This window comes from Parasteatoda tepidariorum, chromosome 7, assembly GCF_982258835.1.
Source record: "Parasteatoda tepidariorum strain Cologne lab strain chromosome 7, Ptep-v5.0, whole genome shotgun sequence".
Lineage (NCBI taxonomy): Eukaryota > Metazoa > Arthropoda > Arachnida > Araneae > Theridiidae > Parasteatoda > Parasteatoda tepidariorum.
This window is the reverse complement of record NC_141761.1, coordinates 56,401,920-56,420,598: the sequence shown is the minus strand read 5'-3', so window position 1 is coordinate 56,420,598 and position 18,679 is coordinate 56,401,920. Positions and strand designations below refer to the sequence as shown.

General features: G+C 29.6%; 1 protein-coding gene across 4 annotated transcripts in view; it reads left to right on the top strand.

Moving 5' to 3' along the window:
* The first annotated feature begins 589 nt into the window (after positions 1-589).
* LOC107456512 (UDP-glucose 4-epimerase) overlaps positions 590-18,679 on the top strand; it is a 32,499-nt gene continuing 14,409 nt past the window's right edge. The window contains exons 1-3 of one of the 4 annotated variants that reach the window (XM_043045579.3): positions 590-766; positions 15,253-15,381; positions 17,792-17,907. In XM_043045579.3, the coding sequence (XP_042901513.1) occupies positions 15,255-15,381; positions 17,792-17,907 (243 nt within the window). In that variant the 5' untranslated portion in view covers positions 590-766; positions 15,253-15,254. Of the gene's footprint in view, positions 767-4,159; positions 4,568-11,520; positions 11,690-15,252; positions 15,382-17,791; positions 17,908-18,679 lie in introns of those variants that run through there. The other 3 variants (XM_043045578.3, XM_043045587.3, XM_043045585.3) reach the window with 3 other exon arrangements.

Below are 18,679 nucleotides of genomic sequence, written 5' to 3'. Positions count from 1 at the left end.
TCGTTTTTACTTAATACCTTACCAAGGCAAAACAAGAGGATTGCGAAGTAAGATTCATTGTTTTCTATTGAACAGCGTATACAGCTTATGGAATTAACTACTCACTTTTATGTATATTTTTTAAAAATATTAAGTCATAATTTTTTTTAAAAATTGGATACTTAAAAAAAAACTTAATTTGGTCGGCAGTGTAATTTTTATTACATTTTATTGAAGAGCATGTCTACTCTTTATTACCTAATGGTGAAAGGTAGATCAATTTATATTTCTAATGTTAGAATCTGATCCAGACATCTTTGTCTAGTTTTCACAGAAAAAAAATTATTTTTGTTTTTAAAATGATTCGAATTATTATTATATTTATTAATAAATCTTTGGGACAAAGGCCATTTTTTTTATTTTGAAGTTTTTCAGTCTTGAGAATTTTTGCCACTCGTATTTATTTTTGTCGATTGCAACTTTTTAATACCAAAAAAATTGGAAAGTTCCAATTTAATTGACTGATACAAGGGCAAACGACCTTTTCACCATTACAAAAACACTTTCATCTGAAAGACATTTTTGTCCGAAGGCAATGCGTTTGTCTGACGGATGGGTTAAAGGTTATTGAAGGTAAAAGAAAAAACCGGTTACTTTTTCTTCGTGTTTTTTCGGAAGAAAACGTTTCTTTCGATGACGACACTTGAGAAAAGATAGTCAAGAACATCTTCTGACTTCCAACAACAGTAATAATTAGGGACGTCTGCGGTTAAAAGAACATTAAAAGGTAAGTTTCTCTCGAATATATTTTCTGTGAAAATTGCCCCACCCCTTCTTATTTCGTTTTTATATCGAAAAAAATATCCTTGTGTGCAGTCTTTAGATTCTAAGTTTCTTTCAAATATAAAAAAATTTATTTAAATACACACTATAGATTCTTCCTTTTATTTTTCGATCTCCGATTTCTCAAAAAATCATTTAAGTTCTCCCACTGTCTCTTGTGAAATAACATATTATTAGAGGTAGTATGGAAGCTATTTTTTTAAGGTACTATTTGCATTGCAAAAGCATAATGTTTAGTTTCGAATATATTAAGGCTCACCAGCGCCGTGGGAAAAATAAAAAGGAAATGGTAATTAAGTTTCTAAAAAGATAAAATATCAGAACAGAAAGGAATTAGTTTTGCAGATGAAAGAAATTTTGAAAGCCTTTGGAACTACTATCGTCTTCCCCAAAAAAATGGACACCAAATCTTTTTGTTTGAGCGTTATGCCACTCCCAACTTCGTAAACACACAACGACATTTAAAGAAAATAATTGGGGTACATTCTTTTTATTTTTACTAGCCACCTTTGACGACCAGCTTGATCCTTTTTCAAAATTATCTTGTACAACATATAAACGTTAACGGTAACCGAGTCGAATGCACAGCACAGTTGTAATTGAATATTCTAATTCTTCAACACCTCCTGCAATTCTAACACCTCGTGTGCTAATTCTTTTTTTGCAATTCTAACAAAATTCTGCCACAAGCAGAATTTTTTCGGGCTTTCTGCGACATACTTCTCTTTGTTAGTACTAATAACAAATATGCGTGTTACTAATTTAAAATAACCAAAGCGTCAACTTAAAAAAAAAATTGATAAAATAATATTTTTAATTTAAATACGTAATATTTTTTTTTAATTTTAATATTATGGGCGATATTCTCGCATTTTATAGGGGGGAAAACGCATTATTTCTTTTTTCGCATTTTGTAAATCATCGTCACATTTCAAAAAATAATAAAAAAGCGTGAAATCTACCGAAAAAAAGATTGACGGCGAAATCACGCGAATCGGGCTCTTCAAAATGGGTTTACTAAATGCGTATTTTCATTTCAAGATTTAGTTCAGTAATAAATGTGTTATAAATAATATCGAAATAAATAACATCGTATTAAAAATATAGGATTTTAAAAACGATGTGGATATTAAAAGTAATAACTGCAAAAATAGAACGAAAATTTCTGTAGAAGAGAAAACCAAATTTTTTACTTCATTGTTCTTTATTTTTCATTGTTCTCAAATGAGAATAGAAAACACAAGCATTTTTTTCCCCTCTCAGATGCTCGGAAGTACTTTGATATCAATTTTAACTATTTTAAAGATATGTCCTCGATATTGATTTTTTTATGTATTGAATTTTAGTAATAATTTAAAATCTTTCTGGCAGCCATAAAGCGCACAAAGTACGGGTTCGGGACTTAGTCAGCAGATGTATTAAAATTATTTTCACCATGTCCTGAGATAAAATAGAAAACACCCCTCCCCCTCAATTGCGTGCAGTATAACCCTCTCGATCCATAACTTGAGTATCGTATAATATATATTTATGCTATTGCTCCAAAAAGACGAGCTCCGTCTTCAATAATCGGTATGGCCGTATGCGGCATTATAGCAACGTTTATGTTTAAAATTTCTACCGCTATTTTAGAAAGGATCACAAATAAATTTAAATAACTACTCCGTAATAAGTTTTTATTTCTATAAAAATACAAAATTAATACTTAACTTATAGCTAACTATTCAACCCTACTTAAATTATTACTTAAGACAACCTAACAAAATGTATAATAACTTTAGTGTTGCTAATAGACAGAGAAATACCCGAATTTATGGTGTCGCATAAGAGAAATATGTATGTAACAAGCTTTAAAATGTGATATAAAAAAAAATTTTGTCTGAAAGCTTTGCAAAATTTAAATATTTGGAATGCGTCTATTTAATTGCATAAATTAGCTGCTATTGCTGAAATATAGTCATTCATATTTTATCCTCTTGATTTCTCTAAAATAAACTGAATTACCTTACTATTACGAATTTATTCAAGTGAAGTAAATTGGTGGAATGTTAAAAACTGACTGATTTAATTATTCGAAATAATCCTAGTTTTCTGTTAATAAAAAAAAAATGGTGTGTTTTGCGAGTATATAGATTTAAATTTAGTTTTAATTTTATTTAAATAAATAAGTCTTTATTTTAATACAAAATCAAAATTTTCTTTTTTTATCTTTCAGGACACAGTTATACTATATGTTGCCTGATTTTTTTTTACTTAAAAATATAATTTTATTACGATTTATTTTACTATGAACACTATTAAATCGCGTTTTATTTACTTTTGAATAACATTGAACGTTTGATTAACTTTGAATCGGATCTGTTCTAGACTTATGCTCAATTAAAACTTTCATCGAATCCTAAAAAATATTAATGTTATTAAGCAAATGTTAATTTCAAATTTTTATATCATTTATATATTTCCTTTTTTATATATGCAATTTGGATTGAAGGTTTTTAAAATCAGATAATATATTATAGTATAACTAATTTTGTGATAAGTTAATTAAATTTGCAAGTTGATAAATTTAATAAATGTGATAAGTTAATTATTTTTGTGAGTTAATTAATTTAATAAATGTAATAAGGCAATTTTGTGCTAAGTTAATCTTTAAATAATTGTCATATATTCATCTGAATAATATTTTTTTCACATATATATATAATAATCTAAATAATTTTCAAACGATTTAAAGAACCACTACGGAGGGACGGTTAGAAATATATTTTATACAGGTTTCTTTATGAATATAAATTAAAATATTTTTATGTATTAACATTCAGTATTTCGGGTATTCATTAAGTAATTTTAAGCATAGATTTACAATTTTTATCTATTTATTAAATTTTCTATCTATTTGCAATTTTTATCTATTAATTATAAATCAGATAAAAAATTAATTTAAATTTATTTTACAATCATTATCTATTACTCAGACAATTCTTATCTATTTTGACAAATATATTAATGTAACGCGAAACGGATGTGTGCGAAACAAGCATTTAACGAATCGATTATAACGAACGAATTTAATTATCGACTAACATTTAACGAACTGTAGTCGTTAAATGTTAGTCCATAAAGTTAGTCAATAGAATTTTTTTTCATTAGACTCCACGGCCTTGTTTTGAACGAATTTTTTTTTTTAAAGGGTATTCTTTTATTTTATTTCTTAAACTCTTTATTTCTTTGATAAACTTGGAATGCATATATTAGAAGTATGCATATGAAGTATTCAAAATATACATATTTGATGGAATTTCTCATGTAATATAAGTTCTGCAACATTTTTTGATGAAACACTCTACTTGTTTACCTTATTGAAACAAATCATCTAATAATAAATAAGCACTACTTTAATTTCCAACAAGTTCATTACTTTATACTTCCTGTATTTCTTTTTGTCCATTTCCTCCTCTTTGAAACACGCAAAAAAGTGAAGGGTAAAAATAAGCTATATCGCTGAATATGACCTCTATCTGGCGTTTTAAACACCAATCAAAAACAGTTAATGTTGAATGCAAATAGAAAGCAACCATTGTTGTGAGTGAATGACGGACAATCAACACGGGCAGCGGAGGCGTAGCCGAAGCACAAGCAAAACACTTGAAACGCAACAGGTCAGTTATATACAGCTCTTCTGTTTACATATGAAGTTTCCTTTTCTTTTGCTTAAATGAACATTTTGAGTAATCATTGTTACGAAGTATGTGTTTATATAATTTGTAAACATGTTTTTTTTTTTTTTTTTAATTTGTCTCAAATTGCAATACTAATAGTAAGATCTACGTTCAAAAATTCGTCAGTACTAATCGAGAATACAAAATAGGATTTGTTAGATTCTTACAATAACAAACTTTAATATGTTAGAAAATTACATTTGAAATTTTCTTTTCTTTTGCTTTAATGAATATTTTGAGTAATCATTGTTGCAAAGTTTGTGTTTATATAATTTGTAAACTTTTTTCTTTTTAAAAATTTGTCTCAAATTGCAATACTAATAGTAAGATCTACGTACAGAAATTTGTCAGTACTAATCGAGAATACAAAATGGGATTTGTTCGATTCTTACAATAACAAACTTTAATATGTTAGAAAATTACTTTTGAAACGTCCCTTTCTTTTGCATTAATGAATATTTTGAGTAATCATTGTTGCAAAGTTTGTGTTTATATAATTTGTAAACATGTTTTTTTAACTTGTCTCAAATCGTAATACTAATAGTAAGATCTACGTACAGAATTTCGTCAGTACTAATCGAGAATACAAAATAGGATTTGTTCGATTCTTACAATAACACACTTTAATATGTTGGAAAATTTCATTTGAAATTTCTTTTTCTTTTGCTTTAATGAACATTTTGAGTAAACATTGTTACGAAGTTTGTGTTTATATAATTTGTAAACATGTTTTTTTAACTTGTCTCAAATCGTAATACTAATAGTAAGATCTACGTACAGAATTTCGTCAGTACTAATCGAGAATATAAAATAAGATTTATTCGATAGTTACAGTAACAAACTTCAATATGTTAGAAAATTAAGGTTAGCAAACCTTTAAATTTTTTAAATGTGTTTATTTAATTATAAATCGAATTGTCATTGTCGAATTGTGGATATTTGTATTGATTTTTCTTAATTTTTTTCAAATAATTGAATTGCATTAGTGTTACAAATTTAGTTTATAAGCATACTGATAAATTGATGAAATGTTAAAACCATCTGCTTGATTCAATTATTCAAAATAATACTGGATTTCTGTTTGTATATTAAAATGTTGTGTTTTGTGAGTTTTTACAAATTTGGTTTAATTTATTTATTTAAATAAATGAGATTTCAGTTTAGTTTTAAATAATTCTTACAAATTGATGCGAAATCAAAATTTTATTGTTTATTTTTTTTAAATTTCAAACGAAAATAAACGTTTTAGAAGTCTTAGGTAACCGAATTGCTTTCAATAAATTTATTCATGAATGTATACATGTAGTATACTTAAATATTAGAAATCAAATATTTTAAGTTTATCGAAAATCTTTCCTTACTAGAGTTTTATATTTTTACAAATTATTTCATAAATGTCAGCGAATTATTGAAAAACTTTCTAAATGATTTTAGTTAATTGATTATTTCCTAAATTTCATGGTTTTTGGCTTCGTTAAGTTATTGGAATTTGAAGAAATTTTTATTTTTCATACTAAAACAGAAACAATTTCATCTTCTCTGTCTGTAGTACACGTACGTGATTGCCATTTGTCAGAAATAACACGAAAACAATGCTTCATGTTAATAACTGCCAATCCATTTTCCAAATGTCGCACCTGTTATGGAAAACGACACATGTTATTTGTAAAAGAATATGATTTTCAGGAGTATTTTAATCACTGACATATTAGATTTGTGAAATAGTCATTCTATTTTTAAATATTAATTTCACAATAATTGTTTTATAAATTGTAACTATTCGAATATTTGTTTTAGTCGAAGTAATATTTCACGTTTCTGAATTATGGCTAATGCTACTTAAATTTTTTAAAAAAATTTTTGATTTTATTTTACAAAATCGAACAAATAGTTCTCGTTAAATGTAAAACAAATTAAAAGTGCGACTTAATTTGAAATGTTATTGCTCCGGAACTACTCTGTAAATTTCCTTTTAGTTTTGAATTTTGTTATCGAAAACTGTTTTAAAAGAGAGGGAATCAGCAGAAAAGGTTTAGAGCTGCGTTTCCGTCAGTCTAACCCTGAGAGGTTTTCTTCGCGTTTCTTTTTTCTTCTTTTTTTGAAAGTGAATAGTTTTCAGTAAAAAGACCATTCCTTTTCTCCACTTGAGTTCTATTACTTTCTATGTTAAATTCACTAAACTTTTTTTTCTGAAAAGAAAAAAAAAATGAGTGGAGACTGATTCATAAATACACAGAATTCACAACGAGAAATAGAATTTCTTCCTAATAAACATATAGGTTGTTTATTGTTAGTGACAAATAATAATTCAGATATATAATGTATGAAAAGTCATTTGTAACTTGAAGTTAAGGCTTTATTACAGTGTTAGTGAGTTTAAACACAGATAAATTAGTAGTTTTCAGAATTGTTTAGTTGTATTAAAAGTAACTTTCGCACTTTTGATTAGTTTTGTCAGGTATGAGGCTATAAATAATTCTCATCAATTTTCTCTTAGACTACATTTAAGAAGAACTGTCACATATTTTCTGTTTAAAATAAATATATTAATAATACTCTAACTTAATGCTTAAAAAAAAGAGGGTTAATATTAATACGATCAAATTTATGTATCGTTTCAAACGCACCTAAAAGTGATGAGAGGAACTAATTGCCGCCGGTTTTCAATTTTTTTTCCCTTCACTATTTTTGTTCAGTAATGTCAATTTATATTCATGATCTTTTCTACAAACTAGTTTATTGTAGACAATTCTGTGATGACTAATTCTTAACCGAATCCCTTTTTTCTTATTTTATCGGGCTGCTCTTTGAGTAATAAAATATATATGAAGACCATGAGGAAAACTGTTTACGTCTATAACATGGTGCATAACGTTTTTCAAAGTGATTAATGGTGCTTATTTTCGATTTTCGTTTTTTTAAAAGCCCTTAAAGGTGCTTTTTTTATTGGGTGTTTTTAAAAAGTGCTTAATTTTCCCTTTTTCAAAATGTGATTTTTCCTTTACCATGTTGATTTTTGCTATGACTTATGCAAAAAGACACAGTTCACGCAGTGGCGTAGTGAGGGGTGGGCAAGGGGGGTCATCATGCCCCGGGCGCTACTCACAAAGGGGCGCCAAATGGTCCGCAAAACAAAAAATTGCTGGATAATTTTTATTATAATTGGTTTCTGGAAAATATATTTTAATTTTAGTGCCAGTGTAATATAATAAATGTTAATTCATAAATAAAAAGGAACACTAATAGTCTAATTCAAAGTGTAATAATATATTCATAATAGAAATGGCACGTCTTGTCTATTGGCAGGGCTGACTCGATCTGTGTCCGACAAGCACTTGCTTATGGCATCAACGCTGTGTGGTTACAGAAATTATCTCCTTTCTTGATTTGTCTGATGAAACAATATGTTATAAAAAATATTTGAAGTTTACAAAGTACAAACATTCTTTCTTTCAGAACAATATTTATTTTTATTTCCATAAACGTAATGTAGCTTACGCTTGTTAAAACTATAACAATAACACTCTAATGTACTTATATGTACACGGAAAAAAGTAGCCGGAAAATAACAACTAAAGGATCGAAAGGAGACACACTACAAATACAGCGTTTTGCCGTTTCTAGGAAAGGACGCAAACGCCGTATTTGTTGTGTGCCTGAGAAATAGCTATATTAAAAAAATAAATGATTCCTTATTTGTTACCTTCCGGATACTTTTTTCCATGACTGTACGTATCTTTGATACTTACGACAGGTTGTGGAAGTCTGCAACAAATTAGGGAAATACTCGAAATATTAACGTTTAAGTTGTTTCGCGCATTCAAGGCATTCTTGGTAAGTAATGAAACAAATAATGAAGTCATGTTAAAAAACTAGCACTTCAAGTTGGAAACCTATTATCTTTACTTAAACTTGTAGCTCAGTTTGATCCGCTACTAGCAAATCATCTTTAACATGCCACAGAAACTCCAAAAACTGTCTCATATTTGTCAACACAGATCCAAAATGAATTCATTCATCTTCTGGCATCTACAGTTCGAAATCAACTAATAAACGATATCAAAAGAAATAAATATTATGGACTTTAGTTTTATTCAACTCCTGATATCTCTCATCGAGAACAAATGTCCCAAGTCGTTAGGTATGTAGATGTTGATTTTATCAATAAAAAACTTTCCTTCAAAAAATCTTTTTTTTTTTTGGGGGGGGGGGGTTATTGAAATACATGCTAAAGATGCAGCCTCGATCAAAAATACAATTATAGAATAATTAATTCCGATGAAAATTCTTTAACAAACTGCAGACCACAGAAAACAAACATCTGTTTTTCTCACGTTCAACGTTACAATGGGAATTATTAAAAAATGCTTTAACAAAAACTGCAAAATACAAGCTGTTAGCGTTATCAATGGGCTAGAGAATATAATAGTACTATTTGAAAAATTAGCAGAGGACACTACCACTACAAGTGACACCAGAAGTGAAGCTACAATTCTGTTTCAAAATATACTAACTTTTAGTTTCATAACTTTAGTTCATTTCTAATATGAAATCTTAAGGAGGACTGATCGTGATTACAAGATCCTAGAATGAATTTTAGAGAAGGGTTCAATGATCTTGAATCATTAGCGACTGAAATACCCGAAATTCGAGACAAGCTCTGTGAAGAGGCAATAAAAAAAGCGAAATCTCTTTGTGAAAAATGGGATATTGATGCAACAATATGTGTAAGGAAGACGCCGCAAAATGCTCGGAGAATTGGCTAAAGATGTTGTTTTTTCCACAGAAAGGGAAATTTCTCGCTTTACGAAAAGCGTTCTTGATCGCCTGCAACAAGAAATATGTACCTACACGATTAAGTGACCTTAATTTCAAATTTGGATTTCTACTAGACATTGAAAATTTATTAAACGAGGATAATGTTGATAACGACCTTGAAAAAAAAATTGCAAAAATTTGGGCGAATTTTATAATACAGATTTCAATGGAATAGAACTTTTTTATCGAAATATGTGACTGTAAAATGTTACTCCGCAGTAGAAAAGAAATTGAACCTAAAACTCCGTACTTTCATAATCTCGTATGGAGAAGATGTTTTTCCAAATCTGAGAGTGGCACTTCAAATACTTCTGACTATCTCAGTATCAACTGCTAGCTGCGAACGTTCATTCAACAAATTAAAATTAATTTTGACATATCTACGATCTACGAAGGAACAAGATCGTTTAAGTGACCTAACATTAAGTGTGGAAAGAAACAAATTTGTAATTATCAACTTTGATGATATTATTGATAAATTTGCTTCATCAAAAGCAAGGAAAATTTATGCATAGTAATTAGTTTTATTAATGTATTATAATCATATTATTATCAAATATATGTATCCCTTTAGAGATAATAAATATTTACTTTTTTATTGTTTTATTACTGCGTGTTTTTAAAATATTTCTTTATAAATATGTAAAATAAATAATAGGTATCTTTTGAACTAATTCTAGATGATCATATACAGTTCAGAATCTAGTCTTGTTTTCTCAACTGCATTTTTTGTCTCAAATTTAAAGTCTAACTTGAGCCTACATGACTTTATTTATTTTACATTATTTATTTAATAATTCGAATGGGGGGGGGGCGCTAAAAAGGTATTGTGCCCCGGGCGCGAGTCAAGCTCGCTACGCCACTGAGTTCACGTTGTTCTATTCAACGTTTTCACAATTCATTCAACCCCAATCTATTTTGGCGTTTTGTCTGTAGCGCATGAAATCGTAGCGTATGAAAACGTCATTCTATTTACATGATTCAAACTTCATGATTTTTGACAATTGTAAAAAACAATACCAAAAAGTTTTTTTTTTTTTTTTGACATGACGGTTAAAACAAGATAAAACCGTCAATTGTCAAAAACTTTCCAACCCTGCCTAATTGATATTTTTTAAAGTGTTTAAAAATATTTTTTGAGTGCTTGAAAAGTGCTTAAAAGGTGCTTATTTTTTGCTGAATAATATGGCTATGCACCCTGTATAATAAAAGTCGATTCAAAGAAAAAGCAATTTTGCGCACGAAGAGGAAGGGTTTTTCCACAGTACTGTTATTGTTAAGTCAAAACTTAGTAATCCTCAAATGCTACAGATGACGATCAATCGTCATTTTTTGTGAAAAAACGACATAAACTGTTCTTCCTCCTTGGCTTTCCTAAAAATTCACAAAGCCTGTAGGAGGAAAAAAAAATATTTTTAATCTGAGCCATGGTGGCTTAGGGGATAGAACGCTCACCTCCCTATAAGGTGCCCCAAGTTTGAATCCCAGCGATGACTGGTCAATACAAATTCTGCTACCAGCTCGCATTGACTAGAGTGCTGATGTAAAATATCCTCTGTGGTAGACGAGTGATGGGTTGAATCCCCTTGTCGTTGGTCTAACTGTGGGAGGTTTGAACCCTGATACTCAAATGCGGATTAGTTTCATTAATATATCCTATAATAATAAGAAGACTAGGTTTCCGCTTAGTGCTTAATGCAGAAGTTCTCTTGTCTTCTGGGTGGGGTTCAAAATTACAAGGCTTCGGAGTTGAACTTAGCCAAAAATAGATCGGTTTTTACAACGTCCGTTTTAAAATAAAACAGTAAATTTAACATAAATAATTATAAATATGGATAGTAAATATTTTTTCCTTTTATCTTTTTCTTACATCGATTTTTTTTATACTTAAATCTAAAAAATACAATAGCTAAATAAAAATGAGGGCTGACAAAATATTTATTATAAAATTGTTTCAAGCCAAACATGCTTCCGTGCTTTTATACTTTAAGTATCCATGTTAAAAATAGTCAAGCTATTAGCTATGTATTCGCGGGCGATCCTAAAGAGGATTAAGCTCAACTGCCCGCATGTAAATTAAGTTATGTGTGCTGTATAATTTAAAAGGTAGCGAGTTTCAATTGAGGAAGAAAGCATCATCGCGTGTGAAACTCTACACAATGAAATGAAAAGGTAGATGCAGTCAGCTGTTTAGTGCAGTGTCGAGTATTTACGCAATATACCATGAATTCTAAACACAAAGAGACCAAGTTGTTTGTAGTATTTAGACTGCATTGTGTGATGGATTATTTTTGTTAACACGCTGAAAAAGGGATTTGTTCTATTTTAAGGTAAATTATTAGTTCGATAAAGCTTTTCTTAAAGTGAAGTGAATGAAACATATTTAAATACAATGAAGTAAATGCCTTTCGGTAGAATAGGATAGAATTCTTGAATTTTAAAGTGAAAATTAAAATTTTTAGGTTTAGGTAAGTTCTACAGATGAATTTGCAGCTATCTTAATAAATACAAATTTGTCTGGTACCTCAACGCTGTCAAACAGAGATTATAACTGTAAAAATTCAGCTTAATTTAATTTAAATGTAGTAAAATTTGCAAATATAAGGTTCTTAATTGTACATAAAAACTTTATGTCGTTTAAGGTGAAATTTTTATACAATGACCAAGGTGCTCAGCCCCTATTCGTTACTGCTCACCAACCCCGTTGATTGCTTCGTTATAATTGGTGCTTCTTGATATAAAGCAATTTTTGCTTCGGAAGTTCAAATTATTCACTTTAAATATACGCATTAAAAGAAACATCATGTTTGCTTACGCTTGTGCCTCAACTTCCTGTGTCCAAACAATATCGTTTATGATTCGATTAAGATTCTTAAAATAACGCTTAAAATTAAAAGTATATTTTTATAAGAAATTAGGTGAATTCACAGTTAGAAATTTAATATTTTCGCTTACCAAACAAGCTGATAAATTCAATTTGTGCATGCATCATATTGTCATAATGCATAATATTGTTCTCATAAAATGAAATCATTTAACGAAAAGTTTATCTTAAAATTAATATAACAATGCTTAAGTTTTAAACTCTTAATTTAGAAAACAATCGAAAACGTAATAATGAGAAATATATATATTACCTTTGAATTAGGAATACAAAAGTATTTTATAGAAAAACAATATCTTTATGGTTTTTATTAATTTTGTGCAGAGGACAAACTAGAAAATATTGAAATTAATGTGGGAAAACTGAATTCTACCGTATGATTTTCCGGCCAATAAAAAATCGACAACAATGGAAAGCTGTGTTAAATATTGTGCTACAGAGATAGGGAAAAAAATGGATTAAGTCCTATACAGTTAAGTGTGTAAATAAGTTACAGTAGGAAAAAAATGCTTTGCTTTTTGTTGCTTGAGGTTGTTTTGTTGCTTTTAATTCAGTTTTTTTTTTTTAATTTTTATTAAAAATAAAACATTTTGCTCAACCAAATTTTAAATATTTACATTTTCGAAGCTTTAGTACAAAAAAAAATTTGCTAAGGATTAATGTATATATATATAGCTTTTTTTCAGTTACAGTAATTCTCAGAGTTATCATTTTATTACGCGACAACCAACTAATGTACTGTAAATAAGTCTATTCCACCCACTTCACACTGTCGATTGTTGTGTTGTTGTTATATAAATGAGTTAAGTTCTTTCATCAGTCATCCATAAAGAGCGTCTTCGTCTTGCATCGAACATAGACTTTGTCTTTGACATAATCCACTAAAAAGAAATCACATAGTCCGGGGATTTTGGTGACCAAGTCATTAAAGATAATTCGTTGCCACTCTCATGTTTAAGATGCTGTTTTGTTTATAAACCACTAATGCCGAAAACACTATAAGAACTTATAAAATTATTATTAGGAACTATTGACAGTGTGAAACAAAAAAAAATGGCTAATTTTTCATTAATTTTGAGTTATATTGGTATATTTATTTTATCACGAGTAATAGCTTCGAAAATATAAAGTTGGTCAATCATTAGTGCTAACTTTGTACAATTTGACTTCCTTGATGATTTTTCTTTCTTTCACTGTAATGGTATTTGCAATTACCTTGTTAATAACTCCTCATTCACAGTACAAATGTTACGTTATTACATAATCTTCGAGTAAAATGCTACGGGCATCGCCCTATACAAATTCTTGTTTCAATATATTTAACAAGAATTTGTATAGGGCGTAAGATAATGCATATCTTGTTTAAAAATGAGTTCATAAAAGATATATTTTTGGAATTATCAATTTGAAATTAAATAATTTTAATTTTTCCGTTCTTTTGTAACTCTTCCTTGAAATTAAAATTGAATTAAAGGATAAGATTGATTTAGTTTCTTGAAGGAAAAAATTTTGTAAATGTGTACAAGGAGAAAGTTTTATTCTTTTTCTTTTAGTTTGTTTGGCTCCACACAAGGTTTTTGTAATTTTGTAACAGTCGTTGAACAGCCGACTCAATTTTGAGTTTACGACTATCAATGTCCATAGCCTAGTAATTTTGAACCCAATCCAGAAGACAAGGAAACTTCTAGATCGAGTATAGGGAGAAATATGCCTTCGTCGAAGACTTTTGTTGTAGCTAACCCACATTTGCATTACATGCAGAGGAGAAATTGAAACCACGAAACCTCCCATGGTTAGCCTTACGACAAGAGGACTCTAAACCGTGATCTGTCTACCACTGAAGATATTTTACGTCAACACTGTGATCGGCGCGAGCCGGTTGCGGAATTTGTATGGTGTGGAGCCATAATAGAACACAAAAACTCCCAATCCCCCCAATTTTAAAATTTGATACTTAGTTAGGTGATGCGCTATTTCGTAGTCTTTAAAATACCTTCTTAATTTAATACATTGTAACATGAAAATTATTTTAAAGTAAAGCTCGTCCCAGTGGACTGATCGTTAAGACACGGTTCCCAGCAGATCACCGAAGTCCAACATCACTGGATGCGGTCAGTGTGCGGGTGGGTGACCACTTGCATCAGTCTGCATAGGGTCCTAGGGTATGCGGTATGGCTCCTCGTTAAACTGTTCTACTGTAAAGAGCTCGTCTTCGCGCGCAGGTCATTGGGCTACCGAAGTGGGGGTGCCATCCTCCATGTTGAGCAGTGTTTCCCAAAGTGTGGTACGCGTACCCCCAGGGGTACGCTTTCTTATGCGACATATTTTGAAACAAACAATAATTTCAAAAATTTTCATTTAAAAACAAAGCTAGCCATGAAAATTTATTACGATTACGTATTCTTCTATTGGCTATTTTTTGCAATGTTAACAGTTAATAATGAGTGGTGTCAACAGCCAGTTGTGATTTTTAACTTTTGTGAAATTTTTTTATTGTAAAAAATAAAAAAATTTTTTATTGGTGGTACACAGCGTTACGAAAAATTTAGAAAGGGTACACAAAAGTCATAAGTTTGCAAAACATTGATGTAGAGGATCAAAATTGTGGTGGCATGTCTTCGGATCATCCTTAGGGATGTTTCCCAGACCGTCGCCAATAGCCCAATTGTGCAGTTCTAATGCGACGTAAATGAACAACGAAGTTCAGTAAAGCTCAAAAAGGACACATGAGAGATGATATATACTTTCTGTTTTCTCTCAGAAAGCCTGTTGCCATTATCCCTTGCAAAAAAAAAAAGAAAAAAAAAAAGAAAAGTATTAATTACCCAGCTAAAAATAGCTATTAGATCATTCAACTTCCAAAATATTTTTCAGGGAAACAATTAACGTATATTTGTGCAATCTAAATCACTATATAGCAGTGTAAATATAAAAGCTAACATATATTTATGAAGGTATCGATTAAGATTCATTATTGTTGTTTGTATTGATGATGATTGTTCCCTACAGATATGAATTCCAAGAAAAGTGTATTCGTGACTGGCGGTGCAGGATTTATTGGCAGTCACACAGTCATAGAATTGCTGCAAGCTGGATATGAAGTCATAGTCATTGACAATTTTGTCAATGCCGTCTTAGGTGAGTTTTTTTTCTTCTTTTATAACCTTGAACGAAAGATGCCACTTAAGACAATGGTGTTTTGCCTTGAAGATATTCGCATTTCGTAAACTACGTGAAATATTACGAATAGCTATTTTCGTTCTAAGCCGCACTTCATGAAAAAAAGAAAAACTATGTTAAAGAAGAAAAATATGATAAAATGTATATCGATGTCATGATATCGGAACTTATATCGTTATTTTAAATGATAAAATTTAAACGAATTGCTATTTTCGTTCTAAGCCGCTCTTCATGAAAGAAAAAAAACTATGTTAAAGAAAAAAAAATATGATAAAATGTATATCGATGTCATGATATCGGAACTTATATCATTTTCACATAGCGTTATATTTCGTTATTTTAAATGATAAAATTTGAACGAATTGCTATTTTCGTTCTAAGCCGCACTTCATGAAAGAAAAGAAAAACTATGTTAAAGAAGAAAGAAAATATGATAAAATGTATATCGATGTCATGATATCGAAACTTATATCGTTATATCATTTTTACATAGCATTATATTTCATTATTTTAAATGATAAAATTTGAAATATTTATCTTAAATAGCTTCTAAGTAATAAAAATTTAAAGATTAGTAATTTTTTAAAATAAAAAAACTGTATTTTTGCATTATTTCTGGGGAGCTATTCAATTCATTTTTATTTTTTTTTTCTGCCAAACTTTAAAATTTAACAAGCGCAGATGGTGTGAAAATTTTTATATTTAATATATCGAAGTTTCCTTTAATTGCAACCAATTTTTAAACTAAACAACAAAAGGTAATAACTAATAATTAAAAATAATTGTCTTTGCATGAAATTGTCTGAGTTTTTTGATAATTATGCTTTACAATTATCTACAAAAATGCTAATTTTTTTTTTTTATTTTTAAATTCACTGTTTAAGTCTTAAAGATAAAACTAATCAAACAACGCTTTAAAATAACAATAAAAATAAAATTAATACAAAATTTTTGAGTCTGGTTTCATAACTTAATAGTGAATACTAATAGACAAATGTATTTAAGATTTGCATGTCAGTTGCGAATAAAGCAGAAAGTTGATCACTAATTATTCAGATTGCCTCAAAGCAAAAAAAAGATTGCTCTTTTTTTTTATCTTTGAGGTATATAAAATTCGGAAACTAATTTTAACATATTTAAGTGGGTGTTACCATAAAAAAGTAAATGTGAAGTTTTCCTAGCATCTCAGCCCATACACATGATTTAAATGATAAAATCCACACTTGCTTCCGAATAAGGAGAATTATATGACCGCAATTTCTTTGTTTATTATGAAATTAATAAATGCTTTTTATTTCATTTATTAAAATGCGTTATAAAATTTTAAGGTTATAAGTATTTTTAAAAGTTCTCAGTTTTTTTTTTTAAGAAGGTAGTATCAAATTTTATCCTTGTTAGGAATCGATAAATTAATAGTTCAGTTGTTCAAGCACTGAGCTATTACAGTGAAGAGCTGGGGTATGATCTCAGGAGGCTACTTAAAGCTCACCCAACTCCAGATTAAAGCGTACCAGCTTGTCTTGAAAGTAAAGGCGTTCTGTGCGCAATGCTGATCACCTTCATGAAACCCCTGGTCAGGAGAGAATTTTGATGCTCCAGCTCAGCTCGCAAATAGTAATAATGCACGCTTTTGAGTTTCAGATTTTAATATAAAAAGGCACGTTAAAAAAGCAATAACATAATCATCAACTCATAGTCAATACAAATTTAATTTAATTTACAGTTTTATTTGCTCATTCTTAAAAAAAGAATTGAATCCTGAGTGATCCCTAATGAATGTATTGTAATACCGAGAATGTATTTTTTTTTACTTTAAAAGTATTTTACTGACAGTGAATTTTAGATAATACTATGATTAGTATGTCATAATTATTTGATATTATAATAAAAATAACCAAATTTTAAAAATAAAATACATATTCCTGACACGAATTAACAGAATCATCCTGAAATTAAAAGCACAAAAATCTTTCATTTTTTATTTTAAATCAAAAAAATTTAAATGATTATTAAAAAAAATGATAATTTTGAGCTTCAGCTCCAGGAAAAACACAACTCTGGGAGCACTCCAGCTCCTTGCTCACAATGGACTGTTGCGGGAATGCTTCTAAGCATTTATAAAACATTTTGAAAGTTTTAAAATCGCTTAGAAACTTAAAATTAAAAGTTTGATCCCTAGGTGCAATAGGACACATTTGAATTAATAAAACGAAACAAGAAATATTCCAAAATTAAAAAATTTGCGCACATATAATTCTCCATAAGTTCACGTGAGGACTGCAGAATCCCTTTTCTGATTGAAGGGGAAATATAAATTCCAATTTCTCCTTTATTCAATTAATTTGAGAAACTTATTTTTCTTTTTAAGGTCAAAAAGGAGAGGCTCCAAGTCTTCAAAGAGCAGAACAAATAACTGGAGAGAAAATAACATTTTATGAATGTGACCTGATGGACAAAGCAAGACTATCCTCCATATTTTCTCAGGTAACGTACACCACAAAGTTTGGATTTCATACATTTGGTATTCTTGGAACACCGTTCATGTTCAACGTTTTAGTTGTCAAAAGGTTTTTAGTTTCCGGCACAAATAAAGCGGTTTTGGATTCCTATTTTAAGTACAAAAACCTTTTGAATCCAAGGAACTTACTATGGCTCAGGGAATAGAGCGTTCGCCTCCGAGTGAGGTGGACTCGGTTCGAATCCCAGCAATAGCTGATCGATACGAATTCCGCAACCGGCGCGCACTGACCACAGTGCTGACGTAAAATATCCTTAGTGGTAGACGGATTACTAGTTAGAGTTCCCTTACCATCAGACTAACCGTAGAAGTTGTTCCCCTCCATGTAACGCAAATGTGGGTTAGTTCCATCAAAAAAGTCCTCCACGAAGGCAAATTTCTCCCGAAAATTGATCCAGGAGTTCCCTTGTCTTCTGGATTATCTTCAAAATTACAAGGCTACGGAATTAAACATTAGTAGTAGTTAACCCACAATTGGGTCGACTGTTCTACGACGGTTATAAAATAAAAACTTAAGGGTTTAAATGGGGTAACATTAACCCTACTTGCCAGATAGAATAGGAAAATTTTTCATGTTAGTACCTATTCAAAAGAATAATAGTAAAAAATGTAGAACAAAGGCAATTTAATAAGTTTAAAATTACAAGATGAAATTTTAATTTACCAAAACTTCATAAAAACTTGAACTTACCTGAAAACTTGAAAAATAGCCAATAAAATGTAAGATGTTCAAGTATC